The sequence below is a fragment of the Giraffa tippelskirchi genome, chromosome 8 (assembly GCF_054371585.1).
Source record: "Giraffa tippelskirchi isolate mGirTip1 chromosome 8, T2T-mGirTip1v1.2.pri, whole genome shotgun sequence".
NCBI classification, from domain to species: Eukaryota; Metazoa; Chordata; class Mammalia; order Artiodactyla; family Giraffidae; genus Giraffa; species Giraffa tippelskirchi.
The window spans coordinates 156,078,652-156,096,836 of NC_137282.1; the positions used below are offsets into that span (position 1 = coordinate 156,078,652).

At 46.2% G+C, this 18,185-nt stretch overlaps 1 protein-coding gene across 25 annotated transcripts in view; it reads right to left on the minus strand.

Annotated features, from left to right (window-relative positions):
• Positions 1–18,185, minus strand: part of PHACTR1 (phosphatase and actin regulator 1) — a 295,378-nt gene that overhangs the window by 32,433 nt on the left and 244,760 nt on the right. For 20 of the 25 annotated variants that reach the window (XR_014063310.1, XR_014063311.1, XM_081523720.1 and 17 more), the window contains 2 exons: positions 16,829–17,079; positions 14,614–14,770 (listed from right to left, as the gene is read on the minus strand). Coding sequence is in view for 23 of the 25 variants with exons in the window: in XM_081523720.1 (XP_081379846.1) it covers positions 14,614–14,770; positions 16,829–17,079 (408 nt within the window). In the remaining 2 variants the exon portion in view is untranslated. The remainder of the gene's footprint in view (positions 1–14,613; positions 14,771–16,828; positions 17,080–18,185) is intronic. The other 5 variants (XM_081523727.1, XM_081523728.1, XM_081523718.1 and 2 more) reach the window with 1 other exon arrangement.

Sequence of the window (18,185 nt, forward strand, 5' to 3'; positions counted from 1 at the left end):
TCCCAGGCAAGAATACTGGAGTAGGTTGCCATTTCCTGCTCCAGGGGATCTTCCCGACCCAAGGATTGAACCCATGTCTCCTGTCTCCTGCACTGGCAGGCGGGTTCTTTACCACTGCACCACTCGGGAAGCCCATGTTCTAGTCAAGGAATGGGTTTATTTTTCTAGGAAAGGATCTACCAAATGGGAAAGGCAAAGAGGAAAAAGAATGTAAAAACGGAGTGTGATATGGTTACTTCAACAGGCTTGACCTTGACCATACAGGAAATGAATATCATTTCTTGGCCTGATCTACACAGTGGATTGGGAGATAGATCATTTGTAAGAAAAAACTATATCCCATCCAGTATGTTCCCAAAAAAAGACCATGAGTTCATAGCACATGTCAACCATAGGATCCTCAGCTCCCACCCTGGGGGACAGCAGGCCTGTCTTTTTCTCTCACTCTTGTGTGTGTGTGACACACACATATATATTTCCTTTTTTTTTTTTTTTTTAATTTCCTTGCATTCTGTCCACATCAGATATTCAGCATACACACACATGACCCACACACACACCTTCCCTCTCTTCACGTGCACGTGGACGTGTGAGAACAGAGGGAAATCTCAAGATCACAGCAGCGCCAGCCAACAGGCAGGGAGCTTCTCAACACCAGCAGGCACCCGGGACAAACCTGGACAGAGTCCACCGGCAGCCCTGCCCATGACTGCAGGGCCGTCACCGGAAGTGCCGGCAAGACCAGCTCCTGGGACGCGAAAACGGCTCCCATGTCCATCCCGAGGGAACCGGCTGACGTAGACCCTTCCCCTCAGGGAGGCGTGATCTCCTCCTCCCAACAGAGCCCGACCAGCATGTCTTTAAAGAGAGCTAGTTGTACTTTTTGAGCTTGTCTGAAAGTAAGAATCTTATACACGGCGGACAGAAACACTCAGTCACTCAGAGCCCTGAAAGCCATCCTTCCCAGCCAGACCTGCATCCCCGGAGAAGCAGGTGGAAGGAGAAAGAGACGCTCACCCAGAGCCAAGCACAGTACCCTCCTCAGGACCCTTCTTGAGAAGACGGACATTCCTGACATTGTGTGTCTGTGTGTGTGCATGCAGAATACAGATGTCTTTTCTTCATGCAGTAAGTGTTGTGTTTATACACATCCCACACATCCACAGTTCTAAATCTGCTGGGACCGTGGCCACAATATCCCTTCATACCTGCGGATGCTCGGTTCAGATACCACCCTGTCACCTGTCCTGAGGCTAGCGATGGGAGCGGCCTGTCCGGCACCCCAGGAGTCTGTGCTACTAGTTGACTTTCATTTGGTGTCCCTCTCACTAGCCCCCACCTCCTCCTGTGGGGCTTGGAGTTTAGCTACAACAGCAAAAACAAGAAGACACTCATCACCCTGTTGATAGTGATGTCCAAACTAGGCCGGCCTGGCAGGGCATGTGGCCTTCCTTTCTTGAAGACAACGCCCATCTTTTGCTATAAAATGATTCCCTCTGGCCCCTGTCTGTGGGGCCAGCCCCTTCCACGTGGGCCACCAGCGGAGCGGCACTGCTTTCGATGCTACCTGGGTGTCCTGGAAGTAGCTTTTCTACTTGTTCCGGTAGGAAGTAAAATTTAAAAGAATGGACTGCATTCCTGGTATAATTTCTAGCATAATATGGTGCTTCAGGGGCTTCCCTTGTGGCTCAGCTGGTAAAGAATCTGCCTGCAATGCAGGAGACCTGGGTTCGATCCCTGAGTTGGGCAGATCCCCTGGGGAAGGGAACGGCTACCCACTCCAGTATTCTGGACTGGAGAATTCCATGGACTGCATAGTCCATGGTGTCGCAAAGAGTCAGGCACAACTGAGTGACTTTCACTTTCATGGTGCTTCAGACTTGGACAAGGTTGTATGAATTTACAGCTCCTTCATGGGAAAGGCCTGAGCATTCTGAGTGATGCTGTTGACTGTGGGGTGAGAATCAGATTTCACAGCCTGTGGCCCCAAATGGCTACGTGTGGTTGAAAAATGTGAAGAGAGAGCACAACGCGACAGAGAAATGAGATGGAGTGATCTCCAAGGACACAGCAGGCTCCAGGCAGAAGGTACTCACTTGACCTCACTCAGCTTCCACGAATCTAAAGGAAGTACCACCTCCCAGGTCACTCAAGAGGGTGTGGCGAGGGCTTCCCTTGGATGGCACATTGCCTGGGTTGTGATGAGTGGAATATGCAGATGGCAGACTCATTGGTCCAGCCAAATTTGGGGAGGGCAGCTCTGCAGAGTCTCATTTTAATGCACCTGTCTCAGCATCTTTCAAGAGGGAGCCTAATAAGTTACAACGTGAAGATAAGCATCCCCCAAGGCTCAGGGGTAAAGAATCCACTTGCCAATGCAGGAGACACCTGTCTGATCCCTGGTCCAGGAAGATCCCCTGGAGAAGGAAATAGCAACCCACTCCAGTATTCTTGCCTGGGAAATCCCATGGATAGAGGAGCCTGCTGGGCTACAGTCCATGGGGTCGAAAAGAGTCAGACATGACTTAGAGACTAAACAACAACAACACAAGGAAATCACAACCGTCCAAAGGAGGGCTGCATTTACCGTAGGCAAAACTCTCTTCAACACCCTGATTACCTGTCAGCACCCAATGTTTATCTGTCTGCCTACTTTTTTTTCCCCAAAGGCACTAACAAGGCTGCCCGTTTTGAAGAACTATTGTTTTAATGGTTCAGTGGGCATAGAACATAAAATTTTCACGATCACACTTCCTAAAATAGAAGCGTATTCACTTGTATTTCAAAGGAATTGCCTTCGGAATCAGAGGGAAAAGCGACTTTCCAGGGTTTGGGTCTTTGGATGGTTGATTTTTCCTGTTTATATTCTGTCAAAAATTACTATTTAGTTAGCATATATGCAATTTTCAAGGCTATTATAAAAAATCTTTGCATTCTAAACCAAGAAGAGGGAAATGGATATAATGAAGATAAATAAAATGAATTACTCATTAGCATTTTGGATGAGAGGGTTTTTTTTTTTCTTTGCCAGTAAACAAAGACGGCGTGGGGACCCATGATAAACTAGTATACTGCAAACATCTCAGTTGTAATGCAGTTCTGCTATTTAAATATTCAGGATTACGTGCTAGCGCTAATAGGAGAGCTGCAGAAAAATCACTGACAGCCAAACCTGTGGCCAGATTTGGTGGATGAGAAAGAAAGAGGGCTACACACCATGGGAATGATTCTGGAGACCAGAAATGCCAACTTCACCACTGAAGCTAAGAACAAAGAAATCTTCTTAAGTATAAATGACTAGAGCTTCATTTATCATCTGAATGACAGAATCACTAGAGTAGACCAACTCCAAACTAAGGCATCAGATAAAGAGTCGTCTCAAGTGCCTGCTCTGTCTTCAAAGTTACTAATGAGACTTTCCCAGCTGTGATTAACTATTAAGATGGGGACATCTCTCTCACATGGGCACTTTATTTAAATGTTCCTTTAGCCACATGGGGTAGACAAGGAAACGATGCCCCTGAAAGAAACTATCCGTGAGAAAATTCAAGGATTCCTTACTCATGGGCTTTTTGATTTCTGAAGATGTTTCTTAAAGATTTAATCCAAAACTTTTGAGTCATTTCTCTTTCATACAGGAATTGAGAAAATGAGCCAAGACCTATGACTTGTTATTCTTTCTAACAAATAACTGGCTTGTTTCTTCCAGTGGGAAGTGAATTCATTTCTCCTCTTCCTGACGGTATTAATTTTAGCACTGGCTGGGGTCAAAGGTCTTGGTTTCAGATCCCAGTATAACCAGATAACTATGTGAACTTGGCTAGCAGCTTAATTTCTTCTGATCTCAGTTTCTTTAACTGTAAAATTAAGGATGTTAGAGGTGGTGATATGTGAATGTCTGCTGCAGCTCTAAAGTGCTCTAATTCTATATTTCTTCACATCCAGGAAATGCAGTTGTGAAAGGAGTGAAGAAACTCACAAACAGCCTCCTTGTGATACAGGTACAAAGCCCACTGTGGAAAAAAAAAATGAGCCTTGTTCTGCTTCTTGGACTAGCAGAAGTGATGGGTGTATTGAAGACTCCTCCTTCCCTGGCTATGGAGATGCTGGAGCCATGGATTCTAGAAGCACGTGATGAATATATGGACAGAAGCTACCTGACCCACGTGAGGCTTTACTCCAGCAAAACATACACTTTTAATGGCTTAAACCACTGGAATTCAGGATTTATCTGTTAGGGCAGCTAGCATTACTTATTCTAAATAATGAGTCTAGCATAATACGGCATTCAACTTCATAATGAGACAGAAGGGACTACTGTTCATTATCTACCACAATGTGGAGAATTACTCTTCTAGTGCTCCTAGATGACAGTAAGTGGAAAGTCAGTCTTACAGGGAGAGAAACTAAGGCTCGCCAGGAACTTGGCTAGTTAAAAGGTGGATGGAGCTGTCCCTCTCAGGCCCAGCTTCACAGTCTTTGATTGCTCTCTACTGCACCACTACTTTCCAGACTTCAGTGTGTAGCAGAATCATGCCTGTTAAAAGGCACATTTCTGGGCCCCACCCTCTGATTCAGAGTCTGGGTGGAACCTGAAAACCTGGATTTTACCAGGCGATGCTGGTGAGCCAGGGACCACTCTGCGGGAACCACGCACACTGCTGCTCACACTGCGTCAGGTCCCAGTGTCTTGAGAGCCAGACCTCGATGTCAAGTGTTTCAGCTCTTCCTACTCATTTCAGGGAAGCCCCCAGAATCCTGGAGTGGGTAGCCATTTCCTTCTCCAAGGGATCTTCCTGACCCACGGATTGAACCTGTGTCTCCTGCGTTGGCAGGCATATTCTTTACCGTCTGAGCCACCAAGGAAGCCCACTTATTACGGACAGTGCTACTGAAATGCAAGAGAAAGCCCAGTTCAATCCAAAATGGCAGACCATCTCCTATTCCTTCTTCCTTCCATGGCTTATCTCTCCCATGAGCACGTTTGCTCCCATAAGCCTGAGCCACTGGTTCAGGACTCCACCCTCCCACACAATCCCCACCCAACCACAGGCACCCACCGCTACACGAAAACAAAACCAAACTAAATGTTGTTCTCAGCATGTTGGCTTAAAATAGAAGGTTCTGGATTTGGAAGGTGTGTTTCTCTTTGCTGCTCACTATCTCTAAGGTTCACAGCTGTTTCCTCACCTACAAGAACGAAGTCCCGACTGCAGCCACCTGGCAGGGTTGTGGAGAAGGTGGTCAGATGAAGTGTGCCTAGAAGAGCATTTTCTCAACAGCAAAGGCTCCAAAGTCTTCGACAATGTTATGTCAGGGACCATCACCCCAAGGGGTCATCCCTAAACATACAGCTCTCTTTCTTAGCCAAATATTCTGAGAAATAGGGTCTTTCTTTCTGACATTAGTTAAGATGAACAACAAACAAGAATCATCATTGCCAATGACCCCAATCACGAGCAGGAGGAAAATCCGTGGAGAACTATAAGCACTTCCTTTATCTAACTCTTTTGGGTTAAGAGAAACCTCTTAAAATGTGGCCATAAGCAGCCTATTTGAAATATCAACAAAATGCAAATGATACCACTTTAATGGCAGAAAGCGAAGAGGAACTAAAGAGCCTCTTGATAAAGGTGAAAAAGGAGAGTGAAAAAAGCTGGTTTAAAACTCAACCTTCAAAAAACTAAGATCATGGCACCCAGTCTTATCACTTCATGGCAAACAGATGGAGAAAATGTGGAAACAGCATCACATTTCATTTTCTTGGGCTTCAAAATCAATGTGGATGGTGACTGCAGCCACGAAATTAAAAGACTCTTGCTCCTTGGAAGAATAGCTATGACAAACCTAGACAGTGTATTAAAAAGCAGAGACATCACTTTGCTGACAAAGGTCCACACAGACAAAGCTATGGTTTTTCCAGTAGTCATGTATGGGTGTGAGAGTTGGACCATAAAGAAGGCTGAGTGTCAAAGAACTGACACTTTTGAACTGTGGTGTTGGAGAAGACTCTTCAGAGTCCCTTGGACTGCAAGGAGATCAAACCAGTCCATCCTAAAGGAAATCAACCCTAAATATTCATTGGAAGGACTGATGCTGAAGCTGAAGCTCCAATCCTTTGGCCACCTGAGGTGAAGAACAGACTCACTGGAAAAGACTCTGATGCTGGGAAAAATTGAGGGCAAGAGGAGAAGGGGATGACAGAAGATGAGATGGTTGGATGGCATCACCGACTCAATGGACATGAGTTTGAACAAGCTCAGGGAAGTAATGAAGGACAGAGAAGCCTAGTGTGCTGCAGTTCATGGGGTTGCAACGAGTCGGACACGACTAAGCGACTGAACAGCAACAAAGCAGCCTCCTCAGGACTCACCCATTCTCTGCTTGGTCTGTAGCTGAATATAGCCGCACTCTTCCTGCCCCTCTATGCCCTGAATTTGAAAAGCCACTAGAATGATCAGCCATTTAAAAAACGTATTAAAAAAATAATAAAAAATAAAAAACGTATTAAAAAAACCACCAGGGACCTCCCTGGTGGTCCAGTGGTTAAGACTCTGAGCTTCCAATGCAGGTGCGCAGATTCTGTCTCTGGTCGGGAACCAAGATCCTACGTGCTGCACGGCGTGGCCAACCCTCCCCCACCGGCCCCCACCAAAAAACCCCAAACAAACGGAAAAACCTAAGACTCCCCACCCCCCAAAGAGGGCCACTTTTATTTTTAAACCTTTGCAAGTTTTAAACCCTGAGATGGATTCTATTTCTGCTGGACAAAATGCAGCTCCTTGGTCCCACACGCTTGCATCACTGGAAACTGCACAAACGACCGGGGCAGCTGCGAGTCCCAAGTGCGGAGCACGGGAAGGGCCTGCCAGACGTGGCTTTGCTCCTTGACATCCAGCGCGGAGCTTGCAGACTGACTCCTCCCCTACACACATACACACACACACGCACACACACAGGCACTCACATGCACACCGTCAGGGCTCATCTCTAGCAACAGGATGGCAAGAACTCAGTCTTCACTGCATTTCTTAACAGCTGGAGGCTGAGACAAGAGGGCAAGGCTGCAGATGTCTCTGCAAGGCCCTGACACACGTTCAGCAGCTGTGGGTCCCTGTGAGACCGGCTGGGACCTGCGACCCTCTACCCGAGCACTTGCGCTTACACCTGGACAAACATCTCCTCCAGCAACAGCATACAAAGAAACTATCAGGGACTAAAAGTAACTGCACTCATGCTCAGTTGGGGCAATTATGAACAAGATGCAAAAGGGCCACAAATCAACCTCCATCTCTGAGGTGCTGGGAGCCCGAGCAGGGTCCTGGGCATGATCCTTGCACACAGCACCACCAAAAGGGTAAGCAAACCACCTAAACCACTCCTCTCATCCAACCTACCCATCTGCCCCTACCCTCATCCCATTTAAGGAACCAGCTCGGCACCCACTTTGGCACTTGTTACTTGTTTTTGCTCCTGTGGGGTGCAGCATGAGTCCCAATAAAGCCTTGCCTGAACCTCTCATCTGGCCTCTTAATCAGCTTCTATTGATTACAGAATTCAAGGACCCAATTGGCAATATCTATGATAGGTGTGGCTTCCCTGGTGGCTCAACTGGTAAAGAATCTGCCTGCAATGCGGGAGACCTGGGTTTGATCGTTGAGTTGGGAAGATCCCCTGGCAAAGGGAATGGCTACCCACTCCAGTATTCTGCAGAATTCCATGGACTGTATAGTCTATGGGGTTGCAAAGAGTCAGACACAACAGAGTGACTTTCACTTTTCATGATGGGTGTGGCTCACGCCTCAGGGCCACAACCTCTACCTATGTAGTCCTGAAGTTTTATTCCACCTCCTCCCAACACAACTCACTTAAATCTTTCTCAGGACAATGTTTGAACCTTTCATTGAAATGAACGTAAAACCAATGTGTAGCTTCTCTTAACTTTCCATCGTCAGGTTGTGCTGTAGCCTTGACTCAACTTAGCACCTTTGAGAAGATGTCAGCCTTTCTGAAGGGCTTTTAGAGAAGATTTTCTATTTTGCACAGTGAGTTAGTAGGAGATGTCAAATGATCTGAAAGCCTGAGCTGCTCGAAGATTTCACGAGTTTGTTATGCAAATGCTGCAGGATTCAATAACTCCATTCCTGTCATATTTAGCGTATTCCAATCACCCAGTTGCAGCTTGGTGGCTGGTATCTAATTTCAGTTTTGTTTACAGGAGGGCTCAGAATCCACAGAAAAAGCCCACCAACCTGAGCCATTCCCACCCACGCGTTGCGGATGTGAAGGCGGGCGGATATCCGCGCCCTCTTCCCGCTCCCCTATGGTCCCTTCTCCACTCCATCCCTCATCCCAGCCCAAGTGGTGAAGAGGAGGATGCGACTGCTGCTGCAAGGCTGCGAAGCCAGGTGCATGAGGAAGCTCCTTCAAAACTTCACTCAAGTCTGTTTTCCTCCCTTCTTTCTTTCAAGTGATTCACAGGGACGTGTGTCCAGGGCACCCTCAAGTCAGCCAAAGTTGAACTGAATTCCCAGAGCCTTTGATTGTTATTCCTATTTTTAGAAAGTGGTTTTTTTTGCAGCAGAAATTGCCTGGCCTGGGAAGGTACCAGCTCACAGTTGGCATCAGCCCTGAGATCTGGGGGAGATGCCCTTTGCTGCCTTGGAACTGGGCTCTGCTGTGTTCAGACTCCTAATGCTGATTCTCCCAAACCGCAAACAGGATGCAAGCTCCAGTCAGAAGGCAGGATTTAATACTGCTTTTACTGCCAGTGCTATGAGCATTAAAGATGGATTTCAAGTTTCTCCCCTGAACATTATATGACGATTTAAAGCCGCACATAATCCTCTGTATATATTATTTTATATTCTTCCCGTAGTGTGAACTACTTAGGAGCATAAAATACAGATTTAGAATACTCTCTCTTTCTAGCATATTAAATTCTACATAAGAGAAAATGACACATTAGGTTTCATGGGAATGGTCAGGGCATCATTCCCCATCTCCCCTATCGCATTCCCCACGCCCCTGTCATTGTAAAGACAACAGCTCTTTAAGAGAGGGCAAGGACTTCGCTGGTGGGCCAGTGGCTAAGACTCCGTGCTCCCAGTGCAGCAGGCCTGGGTTCAATCCCTGCTCTGGGAACCAGATCCCACATGCCACAACTAAAGACTCTGCAACGAAAATCAAAGATTCTGCATGCTGCAACTAAGACCTGGGGCAGCCAAATAAATAAATAAAAGGAAATAGTTAAAAAAACAAAAGAGAGAGATGACAATGATAAGAACCAAGGAGGAGGGAAGAGGGAGACTTCTGGTAATTTTCAGAGGGGGCACCTACATCTGACGCCCCATGACGCATGGTACTGGATCTCAGGCCGTAGGAATAGATTCAAACTATCAACAATGACCAGTGCCTTTAACCTTAAATCGTTCTGATTCTCAGACTCATACACATTAAGAAAAAAAAGCAGCTGCAGCTATTTCAACCAGTTTCTCCATTCATCTTAATGTATTCTTTCATAGTCAATGACAAATATTCTGAAAACCAACTGACTAAATTCCTGAGAGAGAGAGAGCTGGGTCAAAAGTTCTTTTTAGGGATATAGTATATTTCTTTAATGATTAATCCACATAACCCCATTCAAATTAATTGGGATCCTAGAAGATGTTAATTCCCAGTTGCTACAGATCTGGAACAATGAACTAGTTCCAAATTGGGAAAGAAGTATGTCAAGACTGTATATTGTCATCCTGCTTATTTAACTTATATGCAGAGTACATCATGCGAAATGCCAGGCTGGATGAAGCACAAGCTGGAAATCAAGATTGCAGGGAGAAATATCAATAACCTCAGATATGCCGATGACACCATCCTAATAGTAGAAGGAAGAGGAACTAAAGAGCCTCTTGATGAAAGTGAAAGAGGAGAGTGAAAAAAAACTGGTTTAAAACTCAACATTCAAAAAACTAAGATCATGGCATCCAGTCCTATCACTTCAAGGCAAATAGATGGGTGAAAAATGGAAACAGAGATAGACTATTTTCTTGGGCTCAAAAATCACTGTGGACAGTGACTGCAGCCATGAAATTAAAAGATGCTTGCTCCTTGGAAGAAAAGCTATGACAAACCTAGACAGCATATTAAAAAGCAGTGAAAGTGAAAGTGACTCAGTTGTGTCCAACTCTTTGCAACCCCATGGTCTATACAGTCCATGGAACTCTCCAGGCCAGAATACCAGAGTGGTAGTCCTTCCCTTCTCCGGGGATCTTCCCAACCCGGGATTGAACCCAGGTCTCCCACATTGCAGGCAGATTCTTTACCATCTGAGCCACAAGGGAAGCCCAAGAATACTGGAGTGGGTAGCCTATCCCTTCTCCAGCAGATCCTTCCGATGAACCGGGGTCTCCTGCATTGAAGGAGGATTCTTTACCAACTGAGCTATCAGGGAAGCCCATTAAAAAGCAGAGACATCACTTTACTGACGAAGGTCCGTCTAGTCAAAGCTATGGCTTTTTCCAGTAGTCATATACAGATGTGAGATTTGGACCATAAAGAAGGCTGGACACCAAAGAATTGATGCTTTTGAACTGTGGTGCTGCAGAAGACTCTTGAGAGTCCCTTGGACTGCAAGGAGATCCAACCAGTCAATCCTAAAAGAAGTGAGTGAAAGGCACTCAGTCGTGTCCAACTCTTTGTGACCCCACGGACTATACAGTCCATGGAATTCTCCAGGCCAGAATACTGGAGTGGGTAGCCTTTCCCTTCTCCAGGGGATCTTCCCAACCCAGGAATCGGACCAGGGTCTTCTGCAGTACAGGTGGATTCTTTACCAACTGAGCTATGAGGGAAGACCATCCTAAAAGAAATCAGTCCTAAATATTCATTGAAAGGACTGATGCTGAAGCTGAAGCTCCAATACTTTGGCCACCTGATGTGAAGAGCTAACTCATTGGAAAAGACTCTGATGCTGGGAAAGACTGAAGGCAGGAGGAGAGGGAACAACAGAAGATGAAACAGTTGGATGGCATCACCGATTCGATGGACATGAGTTTACGCAAACTCCAGGACACAGCAAAGGATCGGGAGGCCTGGCATGCTGCAGTCCACGGGGTCGCCAAGAGTTGGACATGACTGAGTGGCTGAACAACAGATAGACACACACACATGTCTACGTTTATCACACACTGAAGAATTCAATCTCATGTCATCCAAGTGTATAGTGCATGCCCATAGCATCTAGGACTATCCTGTAGACAGGAAAAACTATGATTTCCAGGTCAGAGATTAAATCCAGGGGCACAGGCTGAGACATGATCCTGGGGCTAAATTTAATCCATAATTATATTCTGCTTGGTCTGTACAATGTTAAAAAAATTTGAAATTTTCATTAAAAAAAAAACCCAGTTTTTTTTCATAATGTCAGATAAATGGTTCTTCATTTCTCTACAACAGCAGGGGGCTGAAGCTGAAGAGTGGTGACCCCTTTTGATAAAGGGTGGACTTTTCATCTCACCCCAGTTTCTAGCACACCCTGATAATATCAGAACTGCCTGCTTTCCTTATGTTCAATACCTATCTGGCCCCAGGCATGCATTTGATTTTCTGGCTCCTTTTCTAGGTAGACACATTTTGTTCCCCCAAGTGGTAGGGTTTGAATTGCATTTCCCCAAAATACAAATGCTGAGGTCCTGGGACTTCCCTGGTAGTCCAGTGTTTAAGATCCCACCTTGTATTGCAGGGGACTTGGGTTCAATCCCTGGTCGGGGAGCTAAGATCCCACATGCTGTTTAGCAATTAAGTCCACAGGCTGCAACTACCGAGCCCAAACACTCTGGAGCTCACGTGCCACAACTAAAGAGTCCACATGCTGCAACTGCTGAACGACTGAGCCGACACACCACAACCAGACACCGCAAGCTGCAACTGCAGAGTCTGTGTGCTGCAAGGAAAGATCCTGCATGCTGCAACTGAGACCCAAGGCAGCCAGATTAATACATTAAAAACACAGTGCTGAGGTCCAAGTCCTAATCTCCAATACCTCAGAGTGTGAGCTTATTTGGAGACAGGGTCTTTTTAGAGGTAATCAAGTTAAAACAAGTTGACAAGGGTTGGGTCTGAACCTAAGATGACTGGTTTCCTCCTAAAAAGGCGAAATGTGGACAGACAGACACAGCAAGGGAGAATGCTGATGGACGATGAAGGCAGAGATCAGGATGATACATCTACAAGCCAAGGAAGGCTAAAGACTGTCCACGAACTACCGGAAGCCAGGGAGGGGCCTGGAACAGATTCTCCCCCACGGCCCTTAGAAGGAACGAACCCTGCTGACAACTTGATTTCAGATATGCAGGCTCCAGACTGTGAGACCATACATTTTTGATGGGCAAGCCACTCAGCTAGTGGTACTTTGTTATGGTGGTCCTAGAAAGCGAATACTCCCGGTGGCTGAAATGAAGTCAGGATCTCCTTTGATCACTGGGAAGAAGCACAGGTGAGGGGTCTGAATCACCAGCTACTCTGGTCTAGGAAAAGCACATCACACGGAGAAACATCCTTTCCAAACCCAAGCAAGGTTTCCAAGGCTTCCCTAAAGGGATGTTTTCCATTTCAAGAGGGGGCTATGTCTGCCCCAGCTTAGAAGATGCTGAAGATTTCCTGGTCAAACGTGATTGCAAAAAAATAAAAACGGTGCCAGTTCACTCCTGAGTGGGATGGTGATATTTTAAGGTGAAGAGATGTTTCAGAACTAGTATGGACCTAACAGAAGCAGAAGATATTAAGAAGAGGTGGCAAGAATACACAGAAGACCTGTACAAAAAAGATCTTCACGACCCAGATAATCACGATGGTGTGATCACTCACCTAGAGCCAGACATCCTGGAATGTGAAGTCAAGTGGGCCTTAGAAAGCATCACTACAAACAAAGCTAGTGAGGGTGATGGAATTCCAGTTGAGCTATTTCAAATCCTCAAAGATGATGCTGTGAAAGGGCTGCACTCGATATGCCAGCAAATCTGGAAAACTCAGCAGTGGCCACAGGACTGGAAAAGGTCAGTTTTCATTCCAATCCCAAAGAAAGGCAATGCCAAAGAATGCTCAAACTACCGCACAATTGCACTCATCTCACACGCTAGTAAAGTAATGCTCAAAATTCTCCAAGCCAGGCTTCAGCAATACGTGAACCGGGAACTTTCAGATGTTCAAGCTGGTTTTAGAAAAGGCAGAGGAACCAGAGATCAAATTGCCAACATCCGCTGGATCATCGAAAAAGCAAGAGAGTTCCAGAAAAACATCTATTTCTGCTTTATTGACTATGCCAAAGCCTTTGACTGTGTGGATCACAATAAACTGTGGAAAATTCTGAAAGAGATGGGAATATCAGACCATCTGACCTGTCTCTTGAGAAACTTGTATGCAGGTCAGGAAGCAACAGTTAGAACTGGACATGGAACAACAGACTGCTTCCAAATAGGAAAAGGAGTACGTCAAGGCTGTATATAGTCACCCTGCTTATTTAACTTATATGCATAGTACATCACGAGAAACGCTGGGCTGAAGAAACACAAGCTGGAATCAAGATTGCCGGGAGAAATATCAATAACCTCAGATATGTAGATGACACCACCCTTATGGCAGAAAGTGAAGAAGAAGTAAAGAGCTTCTTGATGAAAGTGAAAGAGGAGAGTGAAAAAGTTGGCTTAAAGCTCAACGTTCAGAAAACTAAGATCATGGCATCTGGTCCCATCACTTCATGGGAAATAGATGGGGAAACAGTGGAAACAGTGTCAGACTTTATTTTTTTGGGCTCCAGAATCACTGCAGATGGTGACTGCAGCCATGAAATTAAAAGACACTTACTCCTTGGAAGCAAAGTTATGACCAACCTAGACAGCATATTAAAAAGCAGAGATATTACTTTGCCAACAAAGGTCCGTCTAGTCAAGGCTATGGTTTTTCCAGTGGTCATGTATGGATGTGAGAGTTGGACGGTGAAGAAAGCTGAGCGCCAAAGAATTGATGCTTTTGAACTGTGGTGTTGAAGAAGACTCTTGAGAGTCCCTTGGACTGCAAGGAGATCCAAACAGTCCATCCTAAAGGAGATCAGTCCTGGGTGTTCATTGGAAGGACTAATGTTGAAGCTGAAACTCCAATACTTTGGCCACCTCATGTGAAGAGTTGACTCATTGGAAAAGACTCTGATGCTGGGAAAGACTGAGGGCAGGAGGAGAAGGGGACGACAGAGGATGAGTTGGTTGGATGGCATCACCAACTCGATGGACATGAGTTTGAGCAAATTCTGGGAGACACTGAAGGACTGGGAAGCCTGACGGGCTGCAGTCCACAGGGTAGCAAAGAGTCACACATGACTTAGGGACTAAACAACAACAGCCTTAACACTGGACATCATTTTACTTGTTTCTGCTACCTTCTCCCAATTTGGGATTATTCTTGAAGTGCCACGTTATGTTTTTATGCTATTAAAACCATCAGGATAAAATTATGTTTTACATCTTGCTTACTCCATGAGGACCACAAACATGGCCATAGGCTTTTCAAAGAGAATAAGATTTCGAGTACACCTCAAACAGTCCAAGGAAGCCACTGACCTACCTGGTGAGCTTGGTGCCAATCTGCTGTCGAAGCTCCAGTCGCTCCTCATCTGTCTGCCGGGGAAGGATGTTCTTTTCTTCCAGCTCTCGCTTGGAGGGCCTGTTGCTGAGCTTGATGGCTAAGGAGTCCTTCCTGCACACCTTCATGGCCAGGGAGCCTGCAGGAGGGAAAAGATGAGTTAATAAAGTCATCGCCAACCTGGGGTCCGGGCTCCCCCAGGGTCAGCTGTGGACCACAGGGTGCAAGACAGGGAGACGCATAAAATAGCCCAACACCTGAGAGTGGTCAAGACCTCAGTCAAAGGAGGAAAGTTACTCTATGTCACTTTCATACAGTTTCTGCCATCATCATGCCCTGTCTACCTCTCAGTGTGCTGGGCATGTGAGGAGCACACGGGCAACCAGTGACTGGATCTCTGCTCCCCAGGAACTCCCCACCTGGGGGCAACATCACAAAGGAGGGCAGGACAGACTATGGAGCATAAAATAGAATGCAAAACATGGAGGAGGAGGGGCTGGCACATGCAGGATAAATGAGACCAACCGGCAGCTGGCTGGAGTGCACCTGCCTGTATGAAGGCTCAGAGGTGATGTATGGTAAGCCAGGGAATTACAGGAGACAAAAGAGATCAGCTACAGCGGGGCTGGGGGTATGGAGCAAAGTAAAGCTGGGCAACGTGGGGTCACAGTGTGGGGTGGGAGGGAGAACAAGCTCATTGAAAGGCCATATTTGGGCACTGCTTTTCAATACAGGAGGTTCTGAGCACCTTCCATCTGGAAAGAATCCATGATTCTCAATCAGGGGTGATTTTTGCCCCCCAGGGAACATTTGGCAAAGTCTAGAGACATTTTTGGTTGTCAAACTGGGGTCTGGTGGGGAGGCTGCTACTGGCATCCAGTGGGTAGAGGCTATTCAACATCCTACGATGCACAGGGCAGCTGCCATGACAATCAGTCATCTGGCCCAAGACGTCATGAGTGCTGAGGTTAGGAAACCCTGGTATAAAATGCTCCATCATTCCGGCAGAAAGTGATGGGCAGAGGCTGGACAACATGGGCCTTTGGCTGCCCCTCCGTGGTTCCCTCCTGCACAGCAGGACTGTTTCCAGTGCTCAAGTTAAGATCACTACCTGAAGCCTGGTATGTGGAGCAAGAGGAAGAGCCCGGGAAGTGGCAAGTTTGGGGGATCCCTTTGGATTTTGCACAGTAAGTGCTTGTCTTCTTTCTTCTGCTGCTGGTTTTAGAACATGGGCTTTGGAGTAAGGCCCAGGCAGCTTCAGCTCTCAGCGCCACCTCTTAGCAGACGGGAAGCACTGGGCAAGCTCCTAGCTGCTCCATCCCCCTCCCCAAGCCTGTAAAATGGGGCAGGAATTTATGCCCCTGGGGGTTGTAAGATGTAGATAAGAATGAAATCTTAGCCTATTGTCAGGCACACAGTAAAAGTTTGGTATTATTTAAGTTCATGCATTACAGGTTGATCAAGTATCAGTCAATATTCATTCAATTGAAACATTCATTTTTTTGGAACCAGAATGACAGATTTTGAACTTTGCTTTCTTCATTTTTTTCCTTGTCTTTTAGCACACTGAAAGGCCTTAAAGAAGAAATTTAAATTCAGGCTTTCTGAAGTGGTTGAGGTATGTTTACAAATGAATTTGTCCCATATATAACAGTTAGTACTTTAGTGTATTTTGTAGACTGGAATTGAATTTTAAAGTGCTTCTTCTCTTCAACTTTTTTTTGATGGGGGCTTCCCTGGTGGCTCAGATAGCAAAGAATCTGCCTGCAATGCGGGAGGCCTTGGTTCGATCCCTGGGTTGGGAAGACCCCCTGGAGGAGGTCATGGCAACCCACTCCAGTATTCTTGCCTGGAGAATCCCCATGGACAGAGGAGCCTGGTAGGCTACAGTCCATGGGTTGCAAAGAGTCCGACACGACTAAGCGGCTAAGCACAGAACCGCACATGGCATCCCGCAGGAAGCAATCAGAGAAAGAAGAACATCTAAAGAAGAGATGGCAGCATGATGCTGCAGTTTTTAGAGCTCTGATGTTGTTCAGAAGACCGTCACCCTTTCATTTTACTAACGAAGAAATAATAACACTGGACCTCGGATTTGAATCCACAGAGGTGGGCAGCTCCTCGCGCCCACCACGCCCCCTCGTGCCTGCCACGCCCCTTCGCGCCCGCCACGCCCCAAGAGTTCAGAAGTACCTACTGGTATACAATGAACTGTCATCATCCTCATCCTCTTCCTCCTCCTCCTCCTCTTCTCTTGTGTACAGGCAAGAAGAGTCTTCATAGTCTGCTTCATGAGGCACATTTTCTTTATTGTCATCACATTCAATCACAACAGTTGGCACTTGTCTGATTTCCGGAAGGCCCAGAGGTCCTGCCTTTGTGACACTGTCACCCGAGTGCAAACCAGAGCTGTGGTAAGAAGTAGAACAGGGGACCCGCTGCTCAGAGCTGTTTAAAAGGAAAGAAAAGAGGACATTCATTCTGGCTAAGGTGTCGTATAAATGCATGGGAACCTTTTAAAAACCCGGCTGTCCTGCACTCGGAAACGAAAGGTCTATGGGGCAATTCGAGTCCCATTTCTCACCTACAGCTTGACGCGTTGCGACAGCAGAGTGCCCTGGTGGTGGCAGCAGCATCTGCTCTCTTCTGACAACGGGCAGATCATTAACTTTTCTGAGCCTCAGTTTCCTTGGATGAAACTGGGTAAATCCCATCTTTTTAGCAGGTCTGGTGCACGTGTGTCCCACTGGCAGGGCCTCAAAGGAGCCCCACACTTGTTATTTTTAGAAAGGGGCTTCCAAGTGGTTTCTAGACATTGTCCATATCAGTCTATTCTCCAGAACAGCTTTTGGAAACTCAGATGTAGCTATCTCATCCATTAGAACCCTGAGTGTCTTCCTGGTCTACAAAACCAGTGCTCCAAGACTGATACAGAAAAGTTGTCAAAAATCCACACTGCAAGCTATACCATTCATAGCAAAGAACTAAACTGACTGCATCTGAATGCCGAGTTCCAAAGAATCGCAAGGAGAGATAAGAAAGCCTTCCTCAGCGATCAATGCAAAGAAATAGAGGAAAACAACAGAATGGGAAAGACTAGAGATCTCTTCAAGAAAATTAGAGATACCAAGGGAACATTTCATGCAAAGATGGGCTCGATAAAGGACAGAAATGGTATGGATCTAACAGAAGCAGAAGATATTAAGAAGAGGTGGCAAGAATACACAGAAGACCTGTACAAAAAAGATCTTCACGACCCAGATAATCACGATGGTGTGATCACTCACCTAGAGCCAGACATCCTAGAATGTGAAGTCAAGTGGGCCTTAGAAAGCATCACTACAAACAAAGCTAGTGAGGGTGATGGAATTCCAGTTGAGCTATTTCAAATCTTCAAAGATGATGCTGTGAAAGTGCTGCACTCGATATGCCAGCAAATTTGGAAAACTCAGCAGTGGCCACAGGACTGGAAAAGGTCAGTTTTCATTCCAATCCCAAAGAAAGGCAATGCCAAAGAATGCTCAAACTACCGCACAATTGCACTCATCTCACAC